Source organism: Dendrobates tinctorius, unplaced genomic scaffold, assembly GCF_039654945.1.
Source record: "Dendrobates tinctorius isolate UK_male_01 unplaced genomic scaffold, ASM3965494v1 ptg000391l, whole genome shotgun sequence".
In the NCBI taxonomy this organism is placed as follows: Eukaryota; Metazoa; Chordata; class Amphibia; order Anura; family Dendrobatidae; genus Dendrobates; species Dendrobates tinctorius.
Window position 1 is genome coordinate 1,867,066 of NW_027362057.1, and position 27,299 is coordinate 1,894,364.

The following is a 27,299-nucleotide window of genomic DNA, read 5'->3' on the forward strand; positions in this document are numbered from 1 at the left end:
AGCATCCCCCTCATCTCTGCATCAGCATGCAGTATACAGCCCATTTGCGGGTGAAAACAATGCAATTTAGTTGAAATGTAAAAATGACAGATTCTCAATCAGAGTATCTAATTCTATTTCCTAATTACTGTGATTTAGAGGAGTTCGTTTTGGGAGTGAAATTGTCTGTTTTTGATCCTATGGCCTGCTGCTGTCAGATTAGTGATGTGAAGCTGCATATCTGTTAATGTACTGTATGTGACAGAAGATGATCCTCTAGCATTCAAAGAAATTAACGATTGTGAGAAAGCCCTTCCCATCCCCACAGTAACACATAGGCAGTTTCCTCGGAAGCTCTAATCACAGCTCTCACTTTTCTGGATTATATGTTTGTTCAAAGTCCTTGTTATCTCTATATGTAGATACTTCATGTACTATATGTAGATATAGGGACTCAGAACAAGCACTGATAGACCATTAATGTGTAGTAGCTGAATGAAGATGCTCAACAGAACTGTCACTCAAGGAGGAGCACCCGCCCCGCAAGCAACTAGGAAGAAAGGAGACTGTAAAGGGCATGCATAGCTCTGAGACACTCAAGGGACGACTTGAGGAGACCCCTTAAAGTTTGGCAAAATGGTGTCTGCTCTCGACACGCTAGTTCAAGCAAAGTGTGTTACTTGTTTTATATCCTAAAGTGTTTCAGAGATCATTAGTTAAAAGAGTTTTCTATTTTTTTTTTAATTATTGCTATCAACATTAGGTCATTGGGGTCTAGCACATATTTTAATCCACTGATTAATGTCTCCGTAGCTCTGCATCGCACTGTGACACCATCATTTTCTCGACATACATATACAGTGCTTTTTGTAGAGGCTGTACCTGAATGAGACTAAAACTGCATCTATAATATAAGATTATTATGAACGAGCGTTCCTAAAATCACTCCTTTCACATTAATCTGTCACTGTAAACAGGCTGCCTATAAAAATGATCATTCATCAAGTGAAATTATTTTTGTGCAATGCTAAAGATCATCATTCTCAGCGATGCATGGTCCTATGTAAGCAGGACTCGCACTGCCAAGATCAGTGGTAGCCTATGTTCACTGAGGGATCTTCTACAGGACATTTAGTGTGCATCATTTACCAAGGTCTGGCTGTGTAAACAGGCGATTAAATGACTGCCGATCAATAAATGTTTACCGATTGCCGGTCGTTTAGTGGACCCTGTCGGTCTCTGTAAACGGACTTGCAAACCCACGCCCAGCTGGTATTCTCAATGTATAGTTGACTTGTACAGAACAGAGGAAACAATTAAGGGGACGCAGCACTCCCTTTTAGGCAAGGATTACCTTAATTAAGGTCTGTTAAAAAGATTCACCTCAGTTTATTCTTGAACATCTCAAATGTGTCATACAGCTCATCACAACTCCAAAGGAGGAGAACAATATGTATTCCCAGCAACGCGATGAGTATCTGGAGACAGTGTGTGAGATGGCCGTCAGAAAGATCTCAATTATCACAATCTTTGGAACATTGACCAACAGCACAATGAAAATTGATCACTTCCAACTAGGTAAGCCATTTTTCATACATTAACTTCCACAATGAAGTCTCATTTTGGGATACGTTCTTCTGATTATGGAATAACATCTTCATTTAATACAGTTCATTCATGATGATGACTTATGACTGAAATAGGCAGCAACTTGAAAAACTTTGTACCCAGAATATTTTGATTATTCAGTTATAATCTCAGATTTTTGTACAATCTAATATTTTTTAGCTTCAATACAAGAACAGCTAAGTCATTTATTTTTCAGTTTTTTAATTTTTTATACAGTTTCAACAATGTAACCAGACTTTTGATTTAATGTTTGCAGATAATCATCTAACTGTTGGTACCATTCATTGATAAGCATGTCATTTTCAAGACAATCATTGCTGTAGTAGACATTGCGTTATTTGTAGTCTGGTTTTGAAGCATCTATACACATTTATCTTTGTCGAGCTTCTGCAGTGTTTCTAGAGAAGTAACCTTAGAGGATTTGTTGCCTCATACATTGTATTTGGTTCTCCGTGAGTGCTGCATGGGTTAACAGAGGAAAATATTTTTCATAACATCCTGTTAAAAGAATTGTAGAACTTAGGTGTGGTTTCCGAAGATCAAGTTCATTCTTCAGTAGATCACCCACAGGGAGAGTAGAGGTGTTGAGTTATCCCAGGTAAATGAAAAAGAGAAAGAATAGTGTCAAGCTCCGCACACTGAAGTCGTGTGTGTAATATCTCCCCAACACCTCCAAAGTAGCATTAAGGCTAAAATATAAAGTGTAACATACCCCCTTAAAACTTCTCTGAAATACTTATTAGCATATGTGTATTTGCATCACGCAATTTTCTGGCCCCTGGCTCATCAGTACTGGGAAAGGGGCATATGGTGGACACAGATGACTACACCCTTTCAGAAGAGATAGGTCACATCAATGTCCTCCTATAAATTAAGTGTCTAGAAGAAAAGTCTGTTGGAGACTCTGATGAGCAGCACTCACAATCTGCTCCATTTTCCCTAGTAATTAGATTTCAACACGCTCACCTCCAGTTCAAGGTAACAGTCGTGCCTAAGAAGACATCTTCTGAGCAGCTCTCATGTTGCTTTCATGCCCTACCACACATGGAGATGGAACTTGTAGCTTAGGTTCATCGTTAGTGACCCTTGACTTATAAATAAAAAAAAAAAATGTGTATATACAAGTGCTTCTCACTAAGTTAGAATATCACCAAAAAGTTAATTTATTTCATTTCTTCAATACAAAAAGTGAAACTCATATATTATATAGAGTCATTACAGAGTGATCTATTTCAAGTGTTTATTTCTGTTAGGCTGGTTTCACACTTGCGTTTTTTTGCGCTGCGTTTTTGCGCATGCGTTTTTTTTCCTATACTTGACATGGGTGCACATTGGCATGCGTTTGTACGCGTTTGTATGCGCATGCTTTTTTTGTAGTGTGCGCCCGGGTGCACAAAATGCATCCTGTTGCATTTTTTGTGCGTCCGACCTGTCTCAAAAAAAAGCATGTGCACGCAATGCGCACAAAATTCATCCAAAAACACATTAAAGTCTATGGGAGCGCTGACGTGCGCATGGTCATGCAAGCATGCGCACGTCAAAGCATGCATTTTTTTGCAAAAAACAAGAAAACGCATCAAAAACGCATGATGCGTTTTTTATGCTCGTTTGCACTGTGCACGCAGCGCAAAAAAATGCAAGTGTGAAAGTAGCCTTAATGTTGATGATTATGTCATTGGCGCACAGATTAAAGGAAGGTTGGGTACTTAAAAAATAGAGAAGGTAAAATGGGGAACTTTAATTTAAATAAGAAGGTATTGACCAAAGTGGTCATCCATTTTTTATAGATATGCTTGGCAGTTTCAAAGATCCGTATGCAGATAAAGCTGGAGCGCTGTAAAATCCAATGGATTGTTATTACATATCCTCATATTTACGGCTAGTTTTCCTGTCTGTTGCTGCACATAGTACAGATTTATCTGTAGCCGGAAACAGTCATAATGTTCATTTATTTTCGGAAAGCGCATATTAGCTATGGTCAGATGTAATCATTTTACAATCACTACAATGATCTTTATTAGTTGAAATGATCTTGATAGCACCTTATGGAGAAGAATCACATATTCGTTATTAATCTGTGTTTAGAAGTAACTCAAAATTTGAAAAAATACTTTGTAGCCTGGTATGATGTTTAGACCGCAGTGCTGTACGCAATAAGGACAGAGAAGCACTTGATTTCTAAATGAATGTACACATAGTGGAGAGTTACTTAAACTGCACCTTCAGTTTCTCAAACTTCTTACATGAGACAGAGGTTTGTACTGGTGGACTTCGGTGAGCTAAGAAACTTATTCTGTCCATACACATTATGTTAAAAAAGCAATCCCATTAAGGTTTTCATTCATTAAATGTGTGTGTACATGCATGTAATGCAGTGTGAGTGTATTACTATATTAACCTACCGCTGCTCTCTCTGGTGTCCGGTGACTTTCTTCTAAACTCAGTGATGTCACCACTAGTGAGACTAGTCGGATCACTCTATGCTCTAGGCATGAACTGGAAATCTCTTTTACAATGAAAGCCTATTTAGCTTTATTCTGATGCTTCATAGGCATACATTGTAAAAGACACATCCGGGTCACACAGAGCGCAGCTTGACCTGGCCAGTCTGCAGAGCTTTGTTGTCACTCAGAAGAAGAGAAAACGGTGCTGGAGCCCGGAGAAAGCAACGGTAGGTGAGTATATTAATGCACTCACACTATAATACAGTGGGGAAAAAAAGTATTTAGTCAGTCAGCAATAGTGCAAGTTCCACCACTTAAAAAGATGAGAGGCGTCTGTAATTTACATCATAGGTAGACCTCAACTATGGGAGACAAACTGAGAAAAAAAAATCCAGAAAATCACATTGTCTGGTTTTTTTTTCATTTTATTTGCATATTATGGTGGAAAATAAGTATTTGGTCAGAAACAAAATTTCATTTCAATACTTTGTGATATATCCTTTGTTGGCAATGACAGAGGTCAAACGTTTTCTGTAAGTCTTCACAAGGTTGCCACACACTGTTGTTGGTATGTTGGCCCATTCCTCCATGCAGATCTCCTCTAGAGCAGTGATGTTTTTGGCTTTTCGCTTGGCAACACGGACTTTCAACTCCCTCCAAAGGTTTTCTATAGGGTTGAGATCTGGAGACTGGCTAGGCCACTCCAGGACCTTGAAATGCTTCTTACGAAGCCACTCCTTCGTTGCCCTGGCGGTGTGCTTTGGATCATTGTCATGTTGAAAGACCCAGCCACGTTTCATCTTCAATGCCCTTGCTGATGGAAGGAGGTTTGCACTCAAAATCTCACGATACATGTCCCCATTCATTCTTTCATGTACCCGGATCAGTCGACCTGGCCCCTTTGCAGAGAAACAGCCCCAAAGCATGATGTTTCCACCACCATGCTTTACAGTAGGTATGGTGTTTGATGGATGCAACTCAGTATTCTTTTTCCTCCAAACACGACAAGTTGTGTTTCTACCAAACAGTTCCAGTTTGGTTTCATCAGACCATAGGACATTCTCCCAAAACTCCTCTGGATCATCCAAATGCTCTCTAGCAAACTTCAGATGGGCCCGGACATGTACAAGCTTAAGCAGTGGGACACGTCTGGCACTGCAGGATCTGAGTCCATGGTGGCGTAGTGTGTTACTTATGGTAGGCCTTGTTACATTGGTCCCAGCTCTCTGCAGTTCATTCACTAGGTCCCCCCGCGTGGTTCTGGGATTTCTGCTCACCGTTCTTGTGATCATTCTGACCCCACGGGGTGGGATTTTGCATGGAGCACCAGATCGAGGGAGATTATCAGTGGTCTTGTATGTCTTCCATGTTCTAATTATTGCTCCCACAGTTGATTTCTTCACTCCAAGCTGGTTGGCTATTGCAGATTCAGTCTTCCCAGCCTGGTGCAGGCCTACAATTTTGTTTCTGGTGTCCTTTGACAGCTCTTTGGTCTTCACCATAGTGGAGTTTGGAGTCAGACTGTTTGAGGGTGTGCACAGGTGTCTTTTTATACTGATAACAAGTTTAAGCAGGTGCCATTACTACAGGTAATGAGTGGAGGAAAGAGGAGACTCTTAAAGAAGAAGTTACAGGTCTGTGAGAGCCAGAAATCTTGATTGCTTGTTTCTGACCAAATACTTATTTTCCACCATAATATGCAAATAAAATGAAAAAAAAACAGACAATGTGATTTTCTGGATTTTTTTTTCTCAGTTTGTCTCCCATAGTTGAGGTCTACCTATGATGTAAATTACAGACGCCTCTCATCTTTTTAAGTGGTGGAACTTGCACTATTGCTGACTGACTAAATACTTTTTTTCCCCACTGTACATGCATATATACAAACATTTCATTAATAAAAAACTTAATGGGAGTGCTTCTTTAATGTTGGCAAAACCCACTGATTGCAGCTGAACTGGTAAACCATTTAACGTGCAGAGGGACTTCCTGAGTCTCGTCTGATGGTAGATGTTTTGGAAGAGAAGAAACAGATACAGTGGGGAAAAAAAGTATTTAGTCAGTCAGCAATAGTGCAAGTTCCACCACTTAAAAAGATGAGAGGCGTCTGTAATTTACATCATAGGTAGACCTCAACTATGGGAGACAAACTGAGAAAAAAAAATCCAGAAAATCACATTGTCTGTTTTTTTTTCATTTTATTTGCATATTATGGTGGAAAATAAGTATTTGGTCAGAAACAAAATTTAATCTCAATACTTTGTGATATATCCTTTGTTGGCAATGACAGAGGTCAAACGTTTTCTGTAAATCTTCACAAGGTTGCCACACACTGTTGTTGGTATGTTGGCCCATTCCTCCATGCAGATCTCCTCTAGAGCAGTGATGTTTTTGGCTTTTCGCTTGGCAACACGGACTTTCAACTCCCTCCAAAGGTTTTCTATAGGGTTGAGATCTGGAGACTGGCTAGGCCACTCCAGGACCTTGAAATGCTTCTTACGAAGCCACTCCTTCGTTGCCCTGGCGGTGTGCTTTGGATCATTGTCATGTTGAAAGACCCAGCCACGTTTCATCTTCAATGCCCTTGCTGATGGAAGGAGGTTTGCACTCAAAATCTCACGATACATGGCCCCATTCATTCTTTCATGTACCCGGATCAGTCGTCCTGGCCCCTTTGCAGAGAAACAGCCCCAAAGCATGATGTTTCCACCACCATGCTGTACAGTAGGTATGGTGTTTGATGGATGCAACTCAGTATTCTTTTTCCTCCAAACACGACAAGTTGTGTTTCTACCAAATAGTTCCAGTGTGGTTTCATCAGACCATAGGACATTCTCCCAAAACTCCTCTGGATGATCCAAATGCTCTCTAGCAAACTTCAGACGGGCCCGGACATGTACAGGCTTAAGCAGTGGGACACGTCTGGCACTGCAGGATCTGAGTCCATGGTGGCGTAGTGTGTTACTTATGGTAGGCCTTGTTACATTGGTCCCAGCTCTCTACAGTTCATTCACTAGGTCCCCCCGCGTGGTTCTGGGATTTTTGCTCACCGTTCTTGTGATCATTCTGACCCCACGGGGTGGGATTTTGCGTGGAGCACCAGATCGAGGGAGATTATCAGTGGTCTTGTATGTCTTCCATTTTCTAATTATTGCTCCCACAGTTGATTTCTTCACTCCAAGCTGGTTGGCTATTGCAGATTCAGTCTTCCCAGCCTGGTGCAGGGCTACAATTTTGTTTCTGGTGTCCTTTGACAGCTCTTTGGTCTTCACCATAGTGGAGTTTGGAGTCAGACTGTTTGAGGGTGTGCACAGGTGTCTTTTTATACTGATAACAAGTTTAAACAGGTGCCATTACTACAGGTAATGAGTGGAGGAAAGAAGAGACTCTTAAAGAAGAAGTTACAGGTCTGTGAGAGCCAGAAATCTTGATTGCTTGTTTCTGACCAAATACTTATTTTCCACCATAATATGCAAATAAAATGAAAAAAAAACACACAATGTGATTTTCTGGATTTTTTTTTCTCAGTTTGTCTCCCATAGTTGAGGTCTACCTATGATGTAAATTACAGACGCCTCTCATCTTTTTAAGTGGTGGAACTTGCACTATTGCTGACTGACTAAATACTTTTTTTCCCCACTGTACTTGGAGTTCAGCATACCTGATGCTTTTGTTCTAAAGGTAATAGGCACTGAAAGTTGTCAATCAGGTGATCAAGGCTGACGTCTGTCTTTGCTATGGGGCCTAGTCCCCTACAATTACTAAACCAAAGGGACCTCAGTTTCTGTCCTCCTCCACCTTTGGTCTGTATCTTGGACGTTTCAGGACTGATAGGGAAATGGGTTATGGTGACCTGGAGTAATTGTTTTTTGATGGATTGACCACTATGCAAAATTCTAACATATTTTATTACATTTCAGAGGTTTGTTAAAGTCAGAAGTATCATTCACTTTTTATGTTGGTTCAAAAGGACTCTTAGTGTAGAATGCTGTTACCTAAGTCTATGGGGGGGAATTTATTAAGATCAGTATTTTATACGCTGGTGTTAAAAAAAAGCTTGCTGGAGTAAAGCAAACTTAATTTACTTAAAACGTTTGCCTCTCAAAAATAGGAGCGGAAATGTGTGCTCCATAATTTGTGACTTTTTTCAACCTCAAAAATTGGTTTAAAGGAAATGATTAATTTCCCCCTTTATGTATGTTACATAGCATGTTCATATTCATTTATTTCTATAATTTACTCTAAGCATCAATATTTGTGTTGAATTTTCGAGAAATCTCTTTCAGACTCCCTTGGACCGTAGGATCTCAACAACAGTATTCACAGTACAAAGCTATATTGTACATTATGTATGTAAAAGGAAATGGGTGCTTTGTCAGAATTTAGTTTTCAATTGTAACTTAAATTTGAAAAAAATAGATGTACTCTGATGGGTCCAAAGACAATTTTTCCTATGTGAATTTGATACATGAGGTGCACTGTACAGTAGCAGTAAAACTTTGGAAACAGCTGTTTATGAAATGGCTGTACTTGTTGTTACTGGAATGTGCACTTTTTAGATTCAGACTGAAGGCAGCAAAACTACAAAGAAACGGTATATATAAACAAGAATTAAAGAAACGCAAGTGAAACCTTAGATTCCTCAAGGTACCAGCCTTTTTCTCTGACGTTGGCTATATACACCCTTGGCATTATCTTACGCAGCTTCAACAAGTAGTCACCTGGAATTGATTTCCAATAGTCTTGAAGGAATTCCCAGATGTGTTCAGTACTTGTTGGCTGCTTTGATCTCATTATGAAGTTCAACTAAACTCAAACCATCTCAATTGAAAAATTAAATCAGGTGGTGGATTGTGATGGAGGCCATGTCATCTGACAGAATACTCCTTTCCCCTTTTTGTCTTAGTGCAACACAAATAATGTTCCCACTAAGTGCAAACCAGTAGTCATGGCAGAATGCGGTGGTAGCTATGCTAAGCAAGGGTGCCTGGAATTTGGAATAAATCACCAACAGTATTACCAGCCAAACATCCCCACACTATTGCACCTCTCCCTATAGTGGGCATCACACATGTAAAAATCATACCCTCAGCATCAGCATCTCACAAAGACATGTTGGATGGTGCCAAAAAATTTTAATTTTCACTTATCAGACCACAGTTTTACTACTTGATGTCTATGCATTATTTAGAGGGCTATTATGTGATGTGCTGTCAATATGTGACTTATGAAGCTGGTAACTCTGTTGAAATTATCTGCAGCAAAAGTAATTCTTGGAATTTTTGTCCTTGGGGCTTGTGAAAGCCAATTTCATTGTAGAGATTGATGGTTGTCATGGCTGCACTTGAAGATATCTTTAAGTTTACAGCAGATTTCTGAATTGTCTGACCTTCATGTCTTAAAGTAACGATGGACTGTAGTTAATTGCATGTTTATTTCCATATTCTGGCTTTGGACAGTAGTGGAATAGGGCTCAGCACTGTTTAGAACTGTGTATCAAAACTGCTTCTGCCAAAAACTCCAGATGATCGCAAACACTTTCTAAAAGGCTGCTGATTCCACAAATGAACTCTTGACAAGGCATACCTGTTCATTGGAAGCCATCCCAGCCTAATGCTTGTTGAGGAGTCTAAGTTTTAACACATATTCCAGTTTGTTTTACACATGTTCTTTAGTCCTTGTTTCCTTGTGGTTTTGCTGTCTTGAGTCTTAATCTACAATGCACACATTGAAAAAGAACAAGGGAATACAATTGTATGAAAAGTTGTGTCCAAACATTTGACTAGTACTGCACATCATGCCTTCTCTCCCATTTTAATCAATAAAGAAGACAGCAAAGGTGTTTTTATCCATGATGTCTGATTCCAGGGCTAGGCTGGTGTCTATTCTCTCGGCTTGCCATTTTCTCTCCTTTTCAATACACAATAGCAGTAGGCCCTCTTACCGGCTCTTACCGTGCATTTAAAGGAATATAAAGCAGGAACCATACGGAGCATGCATCAGAATTGACAACTGGTGCATACTGAGTAAAGAAGGGACTAGCCCTTATCTGGAAACTTACTTCACTGATGAAGCTTGGTTTCAGGGTGAGATAGTAGCTACCACAGTGGATCATAGTCTCGGCCCTCATACGACATCCCTTTTGAGTATGCCAGCATGCACTGGGGATTCTCAACCGAAACTTCATTCGACGGTAAGAAAAAAAAAGCAAATAGCAAGTTAAGGTAGAGAAGGAACAATAGGGAATTTTTCGATTAGAACAGTGAGATTATCACGTGAAATAGATTGATATTTAGTATGAAAATAACCTTTGTTTTTGGACCCTCCCTTTAAGTTCCTACAAACAGTTTCCAAACCTACAGATTCTAGATTTATGCTTAAAAACATATGTAATAGCAGATATGCCCTATGCACATAACTTTTGGCATACCAATGTTGATGCTTTACGTAAAGTGACATTTTTGTCACATGCTGAATTTTGGGAAATTTTGGCTTAATTGACCCATATAGAGTATAGATAAGTACCAAAGAATAAAGGAGCTTTTGAGAAGTTAAGTAATATTTTTGGTTTTGTTCAGTGTGTTGAGCTGCAAACCCTTCAGGACATACTTCTGTACTATTAGATGCCAGCAAAGGGATTAACCCTATGTATACATTTCTGTAATATGAAACACATGAAATTTTACATGAGAAAAAAAGAAGAAAAACAGTTTCACAGATACATGTTTTGGACATTTGAGACAAGCATTAAGCTTCTGCCAGATTAGCTTTGGCTTTTCTTATCTTGTAGGAGAGCCAGAATGTATCCTAGGACATACAGTGTTCCCATATTTGATTTAATGATGCCTCACTGCAAAAAAAGAAAGGAAAGCTTTGAAATCTCCAGGTAGAAGCACAACACGTTTCAGATTGGCCAGGAAAGACAAAGTAACACCATCGGAGAAAGCTTAAATAAACTGCTCCAAAATTAAAAAAGCAATTTGAGGAAACTTGTAACCAAACAAATGCTGTAAAGTGAGCAGCTGTGTCAACACAATTCAGTAATAATCCCATATAGAAAAGACATGGATGAGTATGCAAAGATAGCATGGCAATATTAAGTAGACACTTTCATTAGGAACAGCTAACATAGGAAACTTTGCTTCCAACTTTCAAAGTAAGAGAACATCTGGGAACAATTAACAAATGGGACACAATTCGTAAGACTCAGTAAGGCTACAACCAGCAAGGAGGCAAACACTATTGTGGACACATAGCTACAGTGCTGCTCGGACTCTTTCTAAATGACGTCAACTGTTTTCACAACTCTTACCAAAATATGTAAAACTATTACAGTAAACGGAAAAAATCAAAACTACCTAAGCTTGCAAATTACACTGAACAGTGCATTTTTTATAGTGCCAGGTTACTTTCCCCAACTTTGTATTATTTCCCAATCTCAAAAACCAGGGAGCATGACATCTTAGATCTTAGATTCTCTCTAAACCAGTTTTCAAAAACGGTAAAATTCAGTACAAGGTGTACTTATGCAAAAATGCAGCTCTTTGCCCTTTTTGTGCCAGCACCCTGCACTTTTCTGGAAAACGGGTAACTAGAGATGAGCGACTTTGCCTTTTTTAGGGTCGAGTCGGGTTTCATGAAACCCGACTTTCTCAAAAGTCGGGTCGAACGAAATCGGCCAACTATAGGGAAAAGTCGGAGGCCGACTGAAACATGAAACCCAATGCAAGTCAATGGGGAAGCAAAGTCGGCAGGGAGTGGAGGACAGTAAACACACCTACAGTGCCCATTTCAATGCCAAAAACATCAATTCTTATTACTGAAGCTTGTCAAACTTAATTTACTTTATAATAATAGTTACGCACTGAAAACTGGGGGTTATTTGGATAAAGTTGTGGGGGGGTAGGGCTGGCTAAAGGTTTTCATGTGCCCTGGGCCAAAGAGCGCCCCTTTAACCCCTTAATGTCCAATGACGGACACAGTCCGGTGCTGAGCCCGCATCAAAGCCGGGACATGTCAGCTGTTATGAACAGCTGACATGTGCCCGCCATAGGCGCTAGTGGAATCGTCATCCGCCCGTACCTATTAACTAGTTAAATCCCGCTGTCAAAGCTGACAGCGGGCATTTAAATAGCATTTCCGGCCGCCGGGCCAGAAATGACCTCAACGCCGACCCCCGTCATGTGATCGGGGGTCAACATAATGTTGCCTGGACAACCAGAGGTTTCTATGAGACCTCTATGGTTGTTCCAGGCATATGGCTTTCAGCGCCACCCGATGGTCGGCGCTGAAAGCACAGGAGTAAATTTGCTACATATGGGCGATCTGCTCATCGCCCATATGTAGCAGAGCCGATCGGGCTGCGCAAGCTTCTAGCCTCCTATGGAGGCTATTGAAGCATTCCAAAAGTTAAAAAAAATGTTTAAAAATAAAAAAAATTAAAAAAAACTAAAAGTTCAAATCACCCCCCTTTCGCCCAAATCAAAATAAAACAGTAAAAAAAAATCCCACATACACATATTAGGTATCGCCACGTTCTATCAATAAAAAAAAGCATTAACCCAATCGCTAAACGGCGTAACGAGAAAAAAAAATTCAAAATGCCAGAATTACGTTTTTTTGGTCGCCAAGGCATTGCATTAGAATGCAATAACGGGCGATCAAAAGAACGAATATGCACAAACGTGGTATCATTAAAAACATCAGCCCGGCAAGGAAAAAATAAGCCCTTACCCGACCCCAGATCTTGAAAAATGGAGACGCTACGGGTCTCGGAAAATTGTGCAAATTTATTATTTTTTTTTAGCAAATTTTGGAATTTTTTTTCACCACTTAGATAAAAGAGGACATAGACATGTTTGGTGTCTATGAACTCGTAATGACCTGGAGAATCATAATGGCTGGTCAGATTTAGCATCTAGTGAACCTAGCAAAAAAGCCAAGCAAAAAACAAGTGTGGGATTGCACTTTTTTGCAATTTCACAGCGCTTGGAATTTTTTTCCCATTTTCGAGTACACGACATGGTAAAATCAATGGTGTCATTTAAAAGTACAACTCATTCCACAAAAAATAAGCCCTCACATGGCCATATAGACAGAAAAGTAAAAAAGTTATGGCTCTGGAAAGAAGGGGAGCGAAAAACGAATGCGAAAAATCAAAAAAAGCTCCGGTCATTAAGGGGTTAACACATACCACAATAATAATAATAATAATAATCTTTATTTTTATATAGCGCTAACATATTCCACAGCGCTTTACAATTTGCACACATTTTTTTTCATCACTGTCCCCGATGGGGCTCACAATCTGAATTCCCTATCAGTATGTCTTTGGAGTGTGGGAGGAAACCCACGCAAACACGGGGAGAACATACAAACTCCTTGCAGATGTTGTCCTTGGTGGACCACAACTCATCATGCTCCGATACGGCACAGAAATATAGGTATAGTACAATGACAAATACTTCACTGCTTACATGACATGACTGATCTATTTTAAATTCTACAAAAGCTCAAAAAAAGGACAGTATATTACTCCATACAGTATTATGGCCACCACATTGTGCGCCATACAAAATAATGAGCCCCATATATTTCTCCATACAGAATAATTGGTCACATATAATGTTCCATACAGTATATGATGAGCTCCACATAATGCTACAGTATATGATGGTCCCCATGGACGATGCTCCAGTGTGTTATGGGCCCAAATAATGCTCCATATATAATGGGCCCCATTTCTAATGCTCCAGTGTATAATGTGCCCCATAGATGCTACTCCAGTGTCTGATCTGCCCCATTTTGAATGCTCCAGTATATGATGGGCCCCATTTTTAATTAACCCAGGCATGGTATGTGAAAAGAGCCCCATGGAGTAATCTGAAGTGTGTGCTGCTGCATCCTTCACTTTTGGTGTGGGTGAAGGACACAAGGAAAATGGTTGCTCTTGACCAGAAGCCTGCACTTAAGACTCAGTGCTTGCATTTTTTAAACTTAAGAAGAGGAGGCGATAGAGCTGGAGGCTGTTTCAGCAATGTAAGCCAAAAACAGTTCCTGATGCTCCGGCATTAAAAGCAGTCTACCTACTCCCATAAAACAGAGCCTTACAGGCCTTCCAGAGCTACACCGTGACGCAGGCTCAATACCTCCTGCCTTAGCTGCTATTGTGTTTTTGGCACTACCAGCAGATGCACCACCACCACGCCCGCCACGCCCACATCCGCGTCCTCTTCCACCATACTTCCTCATGTTTTAGAAAATTGACCCAAAATACCAGCAGATATATGGTACTGTATAAGAAGCGTACAGCTCTATACAGTCTAGGGATAACAGTAAATCTTCGTATATATTTCATGAGTCATACACAGACGCTCACAGGCTCAGTATGGATTACACAATAAAATAAGAAGGTGAAAAAGGGTACAGTATCACCAGATACAAGGTATATATAGTATAGTGTAAACATTCTGAATCTCTGCATACATTTCAGGAGGCAGACACAAACACTCCCAGGCCCAGTATGGAGTACACAAGAATATGAAAAGCTGTAAATGGGTAATGTAACACAAGCGCACACTTGTATACAGTGTTGGGCAAATTTGAAATCTCGGTATATATTTCCGGAGTCACCCTCAAACACTCACTCAGTCTGGGTTTGACCATAATAAAAAATGTTGTAAAAAAGGTACTGGATAACGAGATAGCAAGTATATATATTATAGGGTACAATTGAAATCTCCGTAAACATAGTTCTGTAGTCAGTCTCAGACGCTTACTCAGTATGGATTTGACCGTAATACTAAATGTCAAACAAAGGTATTGTATAGCAAGATACAAGCTGTATCGAGTATAGGGTAAAAATTGGTATCTCTGATTCACCGTATATATAGAAGGCGTAAACCACACACGCTCACACACGTTCACTCACTATGGATGATACTGTAATACAAAATTTGGAACAAAGGTACTGTATCAGCACATACCAGGTGTATCCAGTCTAGGGGTAATTGTAAATTTTCGTCTATACTTCCGGAGTCAGACACAGACACTCACAGGCTCAGTATGTATTACACCAGAATTTAACAAGTAGAAAAAGGGAAAGATAGTCGAAGCGTACAACAGTATACAGTGTTGTGGTACTTTAAAATCTTCGTATATATTTAAATCTCAGTAAGCCAGTCCAGACTCTCCGCTACTGGAAACTACATGTATACAAGTACAGACGGAAATTTGAGTGTTATCAGAAATTTGGGAATTACTCATCGCGGGAAAACCTCCCGGTAGATGTTGCAGAGGCAATGCAGACCCTCAATTACTGTGTCTGTGGAGACAGCGAAAAGGACTCTTTGTGAAGAAAGGATTGCTTTATCGCAGTAGCATGGATCACATCACCGTTACTCGTTTCCATCAAACTGTCATCACAGGGAGAGATGTACACATGGTCCTCACTGCCTATCATGATGTGCCTGCTCATTTTGGAGTGCCAAAGACAGAAGCCACAGGCCGTAGGTGATTCTATTGGATTGGCATGAGAGGAGACATTGAAAAATGGTGGCAGGAATGTCACACGTCTGTGACTATCTCAACTGTGAAAGGTGATCATAAAGCACCACTGCATCCGCTTGTAAGTTGACGTCCATTACAAATGGTAGCCATTGATCATCTGAAGGTAGAGGCCAGCAGGACAGGGCATAGCTACATCTTAACCATCATCGATCAATGCACCAAATTTCTAGTGGCCGTCCCTGTGAAGAATTTAACTGCCCAGATTACACAGCGGTGGAGCAGGGAGAGGTAAGTATTGTAACTTGCAAGTGCTGTGGCCATGACCAAGCAGGGGAGGCACACTCGTGGTCGACGGTACTGGCACAGGGCCCCTCATAGTAAACTGGTGTGTCTGACGGTGAGTGGGCCCCCCACCGTCAGAGACACTGTATTGTACTATGAGGGGCCCTGTGCCAGTGCCGTCGGCCATCTGTGGGCCCATCCACCTGTTCAGAGCAAAGGCACTTGCCCGGGTGCACCAGGTGTTGACCCCAGCCATTGGGGGGGTGGGAAGCCCACTTAGGGAGGTTTAAAAAATGACATATGTTGATGTGTTGGCTGGACATTCAGCTGCTGCAAAGGGTGGAATTGGGCAAGTCCGAGGAAGAGGAGGACAAAAGCGAGGCAGTTTTCTGGGAACTTATGTGTCATCAGGGGAAGGTGGGACAAAATCCTTTGCAACCCATGCATGGTTCATTTTAATGAAGGTTAGGTCATCAACATTTTGGGTAGACAGACGGGTTCTTTTTTCTGTCAGGATGGATCCAGCAGCTCTGAAGACTCTTTCAGATAACACACTAGCAGCAGGGCAAGCGAGCTCCTGTAAGGCATATTGTGCCAATTCAGGCCAGGCGTCCAGTTTAGAGGACCAATAGTCAAAGGGGAATGACTTGTGAGGGAGAACATCGATATGGGAGAAGTAGTTTGTAACCATATTTGACAACTGCTGTCTCCTGTCACTTTTAATCGATGCAGTATTAGCAGTCGTGTGAGCGGTACTTGAGAAATCATTCCACAACATCATTAAACCCCTGTCTCCAACGCCACTTTGGCTGTGTGCACCACGAACACCTCTTCCATTGTGCCCACTACGGCTCGTGGGAGAAACAGCACCACTGCTGTGTGCTGGGAAAGTCTCAAACAACCTGTTTACCAGAGTTGCTTGTTTGTTAGCCAATATTATCTCTAGGTTCTCCTGTGGCAAGATGTTGTGTAATTTGCCTTTGTAGCGTGGATCGAGGATGCTGGCCAGCCAGTAGTCATCATCTCTCATCATTTTGGAAATGCGGGGGTCCCTTTTTAGGATCCGCAAGGCATAATCGCACATGTGGGCCAATGTTCCAGGTGTCAATGATGCACTGCCAGTGGTGGGTGAAGGAGCACTTTCTGGCAAATCCACATCCCTACAGTCACGCACAAACACTGTACCTGACCTTGGAATGCCAACATTTTCTCTTGCCCCCCTGAGAAGCATCCTCCTGCCAAAATAATCATCCCCCTCATCCTCCTCCTCCTCCTCTTCTTCCTCCATCTCGTCCAGGACATTTCCCTGGCCAGACAATGGCTAACTGTCATCAAGGCTCCCCTCCTCCTCCTCTGCAGATGCCTGATCCTTAATGTGCATCAAACTTTGCATGAGCAGACGCATAAGTGGGATGCTCATGCTTATGATGGTGTCGTCTGCGCTTACCAGCCATGTGCATTCCTCAAAACACTGAAGGACTTTACAGAGGTCTTTCAACTTTGACCACTGCACACCTGACAATTCCATGTCTTCCCTCAATCTGCCTGCCCATGTATCCTCCCACAAGTGCATTACAGCCTACCTCTGTTCGCACAGCCTCACAATCATGTGCAGGGAGGAGTTCCACCTTGTTGCAACGTCTATTATTAGGCGGTGCTTGGGGAGGTGGAGCAATCGTTGCAGCTTCTGCATACAACTGGAGTGTATGGCCGAGCGACGGATGTGCGAGCACAGTCTTTGCACCTTATGGAGCAGGGATGTTAACTCCGGATAATTATTAAGGAAGCACTGCACCACCAGGTTCAAAGTGTGAGCCAGACAAGGTATGTGTTTGAGTTTTACACGGGCTATGGCTGCCACAATATTATGGCTGTTATCACTGACTACCTTGCCTGCCTCAAGATGTAGACTGCCCAGCCATGACTCTGTTTGTCGCTGCAAGTAGTCGGCCAGTACCTCCGCGGTGTGTCTGTTTTCGCCCAAAGACATCATCTTTAAAACAGCCTGCTGACGCTTACCACTAGCTGTTCGATAGTGGGACACCTCGTGTGCAACACTGGCAGCTGCGGATGGAGCACTCATGTGCAGAGTGGAGTTCCACCTTGTTGCAACGTCTATGATTAGGCGGTGCTTGGGGAGGTGGAGCGATTGCTGCAGCTTCTATATATGACTGGAGTGTATGGGCGAGCAACGGATGTGCGAGCACAGTCTTCGCACCTTTTGGAGCAGGGCTGTTAACTCCGGATAATTATTAAGGAAGCACTGCACCACCAGGCTCAAAGTGTGAGCCAGGCAAGGCATGTGTCTGAGTTTTGAAAGGGCTATGGCTGCCACAAAATTCCGCCCGTTATCACTAACTACCTTGCCTGGCTCAAGATGTAGACTGCCCAGCCATGACTCAGTTTGTCATTGCAAGTAGTCGGCCAGTACCTCCGCGGTGTGTCTGTTTTCGCCCAAAAACATCATCTTTAACACAGCCTGCTGACGCTTACCACTAACTGTTCCATAGTGGGACACCTCGTGTACAACACTGTCAGTTGCGGATGGAGTGCTCGTGCGACTGCGCTCTGAGGACGAGCTTTCGCTGATAGAGGAGGAGGAGGATCGAAAGCCTACAGCCAACTGTTTCCTATACCGTGGGCTAGGCAGCACTGTTCCACCGCTGCTGTCCCCAGTGGAGCCTGCATCCACCACATTAACCCAGTGCGCAGTGATGGACACGTAACAGCCCTGGCCATGCCTACTGGTCCATGCATCTGTTGTGAGGTGCACCTTTCCACTCACTGACTGTTATAGTGCATGGACAATGTGGTCTTTCACATGCCAGTGGAGGGCTGGGATGGCTTTTCGAGAAAAGAAGTGCCGACTGGGTAGGTCATAGCTTGGGACAGCATAGGCCATGAGGTCGCGGAAAGATTCGCTTTCAACCAAACGGTAGGGCATCATCTCTAATGAGATTAGTTTGGCAATGTAGCCATTCAAACTGTCATGATCCATGCTGGATCATGACAGATAAAATGCACTAGTAACCTTTTCTTTTCCTTAAAGGGGTTTTTCGGGCTTCACATAATCTCAGTGCATATCTGGGCTGCAGAATGCTGACAATAAGTAATTTACCTTCTGTAGCCAGTTTGCAGCGTTTGCTAGATATCATCTCTTGTTTGCAACAAAAACGTTCAGGGGGTGTGCTCTGGCATTGAAATGAGAACTGGTTGTTTCCTCCTCACTAGTTTCACTTTCCATAGATCACTGTTCAGTGTGTGTCTGGGGGAGGAGCAACTGCTCTCTGCACTGAGGCTGCTAGAGGGGGAGGATTTGTTACTGTGTGAGGAGGGCTTGTTCATGTGGTCGGGGAGGGCCTGTTGCTATGGAGGGTGGGGTTGTTGCTATAGAGGGCAGGTTTTTAGTAGAGTAGAAGGAAACAACCAGTTCTCATTTCAATGCCAGAACACACCCCCCAGGACGTTTTTTTTACAAGCAAGAGCTGATATCTAGCAAACGCTGCAAACTGGCCACAGAAGGTAAATTACTTGTCAGCATTCTGAAGCCCAGATATGCCCTGAGATTATGTGAAAAGCCCGGACAACCCCTTTAAGCTGTTGTGCTTAAAGATGGTTTTGCCCCCGTGGCCATTAGGGTCATTACACTGTGGTGGTTTCTGTTCTAGTTTTGCCCCCAGTGGCCGTTAGGGTCATTGCACTCTGGTTTCTTTAGTTTAGTGCATGTGATTATAAAGCAGGTGTGATTGCTCTGGCTCTGCTATAAAAGAGTGTCAGGTGTTGCAATCACTGTTGGTGATAGTGGTCATTTCCAACCATCCTTGGTGGAGGAAGGAGCTAGAGAGAGTTCCTTGCAGCACAGTCAGAGTCCTGGTGTGGAAGGAGTCACAGAGGGGATTTCCTTGCAGCTCTGACAGAGCTTGGTGGCAGCTATTCAGGAAGAAAGCTGCATTCTGGTGGTGGACTCTGTTGCTGGGAGCAAGAGCAACAGAGCAAAGCTAAGTGGTGTTTCCCTGTTTGTATTTTTCCCTGGTGTTAATTAGTACAGCGGTGGGGCCAGTGCCTGCACCACCCAGCTCCGTAGGAAGGGATAGGTGTAGGGTGTGCTAGGGTGACAGGTTCCGGCTCGGCGACAGGTGAGGAGCCTGTATAGGGAACATTAGGAGTGTGAGGAACACTGACTCAGGGGAGTGCAGGAGGTCTCCATGGCCCCGCTCCCTATCGCAGGACCCACCATTGTAACTGTTTCCCCTTCCCCCGTGTCTTGTCGTTTTAGTTACCGGCCTGCGGGTTGTGTCACACAAGATAGTTACACGTGCCGTGTCTTGTTGTCTTAGTTACCGGCCTGCGGGTCGTGTCACACAGGACGGGTCCACGTGACACAAACAAAGTATACGCGGATGAGTACTTTCTTGTCCTACTCAGAGTGTCTGGTAGGGTGAGCTGGACTGGAGAGCTGCATATGGGGGAAGTAGCGGTGGACCGGACGGAGTGAGAAGGGGTTGGTGATGGTATTGGTGGTGATGGCCTAGATTCAGTGTTGTGTTGCAAAATCATTGTGATTCCCTGAGTGCTTTGGCCTTGCGACAACACCTCCACATTTAGTGCTGGTGGTGTGCTTAACGGTGGCGGTGTTCTTACAGTGGGGGAAGCGATGGAGCGTTGCTGGCTAACTTCAGTCGGAGCAGGTGCACACGTGCTACCTGAGGTTTTGTAGTCCATCCACGCTTGCAAGTGCATGTTGATTAAATGTCTAAGTATGCAACTGGTATTCAAATTTCTGAGTTGTTTACCTCGGCTAAAGGTCCTTCCGCACTTCTTACAGGTAACCTTTGCCTCATCAGTAGGATTTTGGATAAAGAAGTGCCACACTGCACTCTTCCTACTATGGTATACATTTTCTGGCCTTGCACGCTGTGCTAAGTTGACCATCTGGCCAAGCTGTCCTGCAACTCTTTTAGTTTTTGGTCCACGTTTTTGGACAGCTACGGACCTGCCAGATAACTGCTGCTGCGATGTCAGTGCCTGCTGCGGATCCTTCTCCTTTTCTGAACTATTGCCAGCGCCACCCTCCTCCCCCAATGGCTGCCAATCCGGGTCAAGAACTGGGTCATCCATCACCTCCTCTTCAAAGTCATCTGCACCTTCCTCTTTACCTTCCTCTGTATCACCGTGTAAGGTGGTATAGTATGCAGGAAGGGGCACCTGAGTTTCATCAGGGTCAGATTCTGGCTCAATTGACTGCGAGGGCAATGTAGTGCTCTGGGTCAATGTACCAGCAGAATCATCTAGCAGTGGCTGTGCATCAGTGCACTCCATGTCAGATTCATCTTGGACTGGGGAATTCTGGATTTGACTCGATAACCCAGGCATGGTATGTGAAAAGAGCTCCATAGAGTAATCTGAAGTGTGGGCTGCCGCATCCTTAACTTTTGGTGGGGGTGAAGGACACAAGGAAAGGTGTTTTTCCTGACTCGAACCATGCACTGACGACTCCGTGCTTGCAGGTTTCGAACTTTCAGAAGAGGAGGCAATAGAGCTGGTGGCTGTTTCAGCAATGTACGCCAAAACTTGTTCCTGATGCTCCAGCTTTAAAAGCAGCTTTCCTACTCCAAGAAAAGGCAACCTTACAGGCGTTCTTGGGCCAGAGGATGACGCAGGCTCAACACCTCCTGCCTTAGCTGCTATTGTGCTTTTGCCAGAACCAGTCGATGCACCACCACCATCAGAACCAGCTGCGCCCCCTGCCCACGTCCGTGGACTCTTCCACCATACTTCCTCATGTTTGGGAAAATGTACAAAAAATACCAGCAGAGAGATGGTACTGTATGAGGAGCATCCAGCTGTGTAAGGTGTATTAAAAAAACTAAATCTACGTATATATTTTGTTAGTCACATACGCTCTCACAGTATGTATTGGACCGTAATCCAGCAAGCAGATATACGGAACTGTATCAGAAGTGTACAGCTGTATACGTTTTTTGTGTGACTAACAATCTCCATATATGTATTTACGGAGTGTCACACACACACGCTGACTCTGTATAGATGTGACTGTAATGCGAACGGCATATATACAATACTGTTTGAGAATCAGGCAGCTCTATACGGTGTGTGTATTGAAAATTGTCAATCTCCATCTATTTGTATAGGGACTGACACACGCTGTCTCTGTCTAGTTTTGACCGTGATGAAACAGCAGATGCTTTATTAAGCCTCTTTGCTCCCTATTCATTGAGAGCGTCTTTTTCCTTTTCTCTATGTTCCAGGTACCGTATATAATGCGTTACATCTTCATATGTTATGCACCTCACTAAATGATGTTTCCCAGTTTTTGTCTACTGCGCATGTGTCATTTTCTCTTTTGCCCTATGATGGGCTTATATGGTTTCTCATGCTTTTACTGTGCACGTGCAGTTTTTTTGCCTGTTCTTTGCCATCTCCATGGAGGCGCCCGTAGCGGTGGCGCCTTGTTGTTAGGTAGCCGCGCATGCGCGGCTGCCACTTCCGGACGCCGTCTCATCGGACGCTAGGCTAAAGGATGTAAGTTATCAAATTCTAATTTTTGCCTATATTTATAGCACGCTATCTGGACATATCAGTCCACTTCTCCCCTGAGGAAGCCACGCTCCCTGGTGGCGATGCGCATGGGGTTGTCCCCACTTTACACCGTTATGCTGGCCGCAGGCTTAACCTGTTATATGCTTTAGTTTTGACGTAGTATTATTCTATGCTCGATTGATTCAGCCGGTTTTCATTCTTCTTCTCTGTGCCAATAAGGGTTTTTTTTCACGTCTTCCCCTTTTCTCATCTAGGTCACTGTACCGCTTTAATTATTATCTTTCTGGCACAGAAATGCTGTTGTACAGGGTTATTTACTGCCACCACACACTTCTCAGGTCTATTTTCCAGCACATTTAGCACTTTATTTTTCAGGTGCTTGTGATTATTTCATTTGAGATAGTGTCTTAGGTGGCTATTTTTAATGTCACATATGAATTTAGGGCAACTTTGATTATTGCTTATTGGGCCATGGGTCCGCTTTAGGTCTCAGGTTGCTAATTGGGTTAGCCAACATACCTCTTATGGACTCTTTTTGAACATGTACTGTGACATTTTTTATGATTGTTAAACTGGGCTTTTTTGTTACCTGCATCTATATATATATTCTTTTGATTCTTTATTATTGCCAACTTGGTGTAAATGTGTTTACAAGGGTCCTTATATGCACTCTGGGTTGTTTCATCTGGTCCTTTTTTAGGCTTTTTAATTGTTTTTAAATATTGTTTGTCCAAATAAGTGTGTTTTTTGTATAATAAAAATTATATTTGGCATTTATTGTTCCGATTATTTTCTTATTGTGGGTGATTGTGACTTTTATACACACTGCTTTTTCTTTGATTGGTACTTGTTCACACTGTGTGTTGTCATAGATCCTCTCATATATTCTGGAGTGCCCTCTCATCTTTTTCTCTCTGAAAAGCGGACAGCACTCACTCTGAGGTGTAGGTCTGGAAAAACGGAAAAACTCCTCGTCTTTTTTTTCCAGAGTCACACACAGATAGCTTCTAATTGGCCGTGATACAAGGCATTGTGTGAGGAGCGTACACCGCTATACGGTGTGTGTATGGAAAATTGTCAATCTCCGTCTATTTGTATAGGGACTGACACATGCTGTCTATGTCAAGTTTTCACCGTAATCAAACAGCAGATATACGAAACTGTTTGAAAAGCGGACAGCGCTCTAAGGTGTAGGTCTGGAAAAACGGACAAACTCCTCTGCTTTTTTTTCCAGAGTAACACACAGATAGCTTCTATTTGTCCGTGATACCAGCCAGTACACAGTAGTGTGTGAGGATCGTACACCACTATACGGTGTCTGTATGGAAAATTGTCAATCTCCGTCTATTTCTATAGGGACTGACACACGCTGTCTCTGTCTAGTTTTCACCATAATAAAACAGCAGATATATGAAACTGTTTGAAAAGCGGACAGCACTCTGAGGTGTAGGTCTGGAAAAACAGACAAACTCCTCGGCTTTTTTTTCCAGAGCAACACACAGATAGCTTCTATTTGTCCGTGATACCAGCCGGTACACGGTAGTGTGTGAGGATCGTACACCGCTATACGGTGTCTGTATTGAAAATTGTCAATCTCCATCTATTTCTATAGGGACTGACACACGCTGTCTCTGTCTAGTTTTCACCGTAATCAAACAGATCTACGAAACTGTTTGAAAAGCGGACAGCACTTTAAGGTGTAGGTCTGGAAAAACGAAAAAACTCCTCGGCTTTTTTTTTCCAGAGTAACACACAGATAGCTTCTATTTGTCCGTGATACCAGCCGGTACACAGTAGTGTGTGAGGATCGTACACCGCTATATGGTGTCTGTATGGAAAATTGTCAATCTCCGTCTATTTCTATAGGAACTGACACACGCTGTCTCTGTCTAGTATTCACCGTAATCAAACAGCAGATATATGAAACTGTTTGAAAAGCGGACAGCACTCTAAGGTGTAGGTCTGGAAAAGCGGAAAAACTCCTCTGCTTTATTCCAGAGTCACACCCAGATAGCTTCTATTTGTCCGTGATACCAGCCGGTACATGGTAGTGTGTGAGGATCGTACACTGCTATACGGTGTCTGTATGGAAAATTGTCAATCTCCGTCTATTTGTATAGGGACTGACACACGCTGTCTCTGTCTAGTTTTCACCGTAGTCAAACAGCATAGTTGCACACAGATAGCTTTTATTTGTCCGCGATACCAGCTGGTACACGGTAGTGTGTGGGGATTGTACACCGCTATACAGTGTCTGTATGGAAAATTGTCAATCTCTGTCTATTTCTATAGGGACTGACACACGCTGTCTCTCTCTAGTTTTCACTGTAGTCAAACAGCAGATATACGAAACTGTTTGAAAAGCGGACAGCACTCTAAGGTGTAGGTCTGGAAAAACAGACAAACTCCTTGGCTTTTTTTCCAGAGTAACACACAGATAGCTTCTGTTTGTCCGTGATACCAGCCGGTACATGGTAGTGTGTGAGGAGCGTACACCACTATACGGTGTCTGTATGGAAAATTGTCAATCTCTGTCTATTTCTATAGGGACTGACACACGCTGTCTCTCTCATGTTTTCACCGTAGTCAAACAGCAGATATACGAAACTGTTTGAAAAGCGGACAGCACTCTAGGGTGTAGGTCTGGTAAAACAGACAAACTCCTTGGCTTTTTCTTCCAGAGTCACATCCAGATAGCTTCTATTTGTCCGTGATACCAGCCGGTACACGGTAGTGTGTGAGGATCGTACACTGCTAGACGGTGTGTGAAAAAATGAACGCTCAGTAACTCACCAGGACAAAATAATAAAAGTTGGAGTGCTTTGAAAAAAGCAGTTTGAACACCAGTGTGCACACAGCAATGCAGCTAGCAGGTAGCCTTATAATGCAGCCTAATCATCACCAGCGCTGCTGCACAAAAGCAAAAACCCTCCCCTTTCGCTGCACACTAACTGTACAGTGAAAAGAGCTATCAGCAGAAGCAGTTTTTTTTTTTGGCTTTACTGCCTAACGCTCTCCCTATTCAGAATCAGCAGCACCTCTCCCTATGCTAAGGTCGGCAGAAGTAAGATGGCGGTCGGCGGTCACAGCCTTTCATACCCACTGTGACGCCACACAAAGCCAGCCAATCACTTCATTGCCTTCTCTAAGATAGTGGTGGCCGCTGCCTATGTCATCGCGTTGCCCACAGTGTGCGTCCTCCATCATTGGCTGAAAAAAGGCACTGGAAGCATCATTTGAAACACGACTTTGGCGCTCGGGTAGCCGACTTCATGGCCGACCTCACGCTATGGTCGGGTTTCATTTCATGAAACCCGACTTTGGCGAAAGTCGGCGATTTTTGAAATTGACAGACCTGTTTCGCTCAACTCTACGGGTAACGCTTTAGCCTAATACAATGCCTTAAATTTACAATACGAACATCAGAAAACTGGTATACATGTGGAAATCAGCACCAGCTCTTAACTAGTGATATGTGACACCAGCCTTAATAAATTACTCCAAAACTGTGGATGGTATATTTGTAAGGCACCGATATGTAATCATGACTGTTTTTTGGGTATTATTATGTGTCTGGCATAGTGGTCTAAGTTATTCTGGGTGCTTGGCACACAATTGTTTCTAGTATATTAATATCATTGTACTGATACTGACACATATTTGCACTATGCTTCCTTATAAGCTTTGATACAAGATACTATGGGGCAGTAGAGGGCACTACCATTTGTTAGTAGCTTTCAGAACTCATGTCTATATTATTGTGTTGAAGCTATAATTATGGCTAATTTTGGAGGTAAATCCAGAAAAATAAGGTTGGGGTTAGAGCAATACGTAAATCTTAAAAACTGTGCACATCAGGAGGTGATATGCCGCATGTGGAGACTATGCCGGTGTACCGGAGCCCAGTAGAGAATCGCGCAGCTTCCTACTCTGCGGAAATGTAAGTAAATAACAAAAGCTGGTAACTTTCATAGTTCGGAAATACTGATAGTTTGTTAAAAACATTTGCATGAGCTTTATGCTTAGCTATTGAAGACCAAGGAGCACAAAAAGTCTTCTAGTAATCAGGCCCATATTTGCCATAGATGCCTATGTCCATTCCTGTGGCACATTCTCCAACACTTCCAAATTGGTAAAAGTGGTGACCTAAACGATGAGACCCCAGCTATGAAAATAATACGATGTATGTCTAAGACATCTTCTTTCAAGTCAGTCAATTTGCAGTTATAACAGCAAAAGACCCATAAATTATATCTCAGGGTCTGCACTGGTTCTGGAGGAGGAATCCAGTTATTCACTATGTGAGGCTCCATACGGAGAGAGGGTTGATCTGTGGTAACATATTTCCTTTAATATATTTTCCAGAAATGCTGACCGAGATATTTGAACCAAATCTTTTTTTATAAACTCGGTGAGGTTAGCGCACGTCTGCCCTTTCCTTTTCATCTGCTCAGCAGCCACATAAATATCAAATATCTTTAATTTCACTATTTGTCTGTTTAACCGCAGACTTCGGAAAATGCTGGAGGACAAATCACTAACGCCAAGACAAACATATCATCATATACCATAATCCATAGTATATGTTACATAATGGACGGTGATCAGTTAGATAATGAAATGGGTCTCAAGTCATTTTAGGAAATCAATGTCCCTTTTACAAATTGATACCCAAAATGTTTTATTTACCAAAAGAATATTTTATGGGTTATGAAAAAAATTTTTTGGATAATACCGCAACCACCTGGCAGAATGTGTCTGTACCAAAGCTCCAGCCATTTCTGTACAATTTCTTCACATCCGAAAATAGACATGAATATGTGTTCTGTGTTTACCTGTGAACACTGCCGGTTTTGTTTTTCAGTTCTCGCTGAATACCAGTAAAACCCTAATTTA

At 42.6% G+C, this 27,299-nt stretch overlaps 1 protein-coding gene and 1 long non-coding RNA gene across 2 annotated transcripts in view; one reads left to right on the forward strand and one right to left on the reverse strand.

The window, feature by feature from the left end:
* The window catches only part of CCDC80 (coiled-coil domain containing 80), a 181,894-nt gene that overhangs the window by 17,844 nt on the left and 136,751 nt on the right, over positions 1-27,299 (forward strand). Inside the window, exon 3 of the mRNA XM_073563495.1 lies at positions 1,401-1,557. Within this exon, the coding sequence (XP_073419596.1) occupies positions 1,401-1,557 (157 nt within the window). The remainder of the gene's footprint in view (positions 1-1,400; positions 1,558-27,299) is intronic.
* The window catches only part of LOC141076155 (uncharacterized), a 46,808-nt gene continuing 21,249 nt past the window's right edge, over positions 1,741-27,299 (reverse strand). Inside the window, exons 2-5 of the long non-coding RNA XR_012227425.1 lie at positions 10,114-10,233; positions 9,639-9,766; positions 2,575-2,698; positions 1,741-2,158 (exon numbers count right to left, since the gene is read on the reverse strand). This is a non-coding gene — a long non-coding RNA (uncharacterized lncRNA). The remainder of the gene's footprint in view (positions 2,159-2,574; positions 2,699-9,638; positions 9,767-10,113; positions 10,234-27,299) is intronic.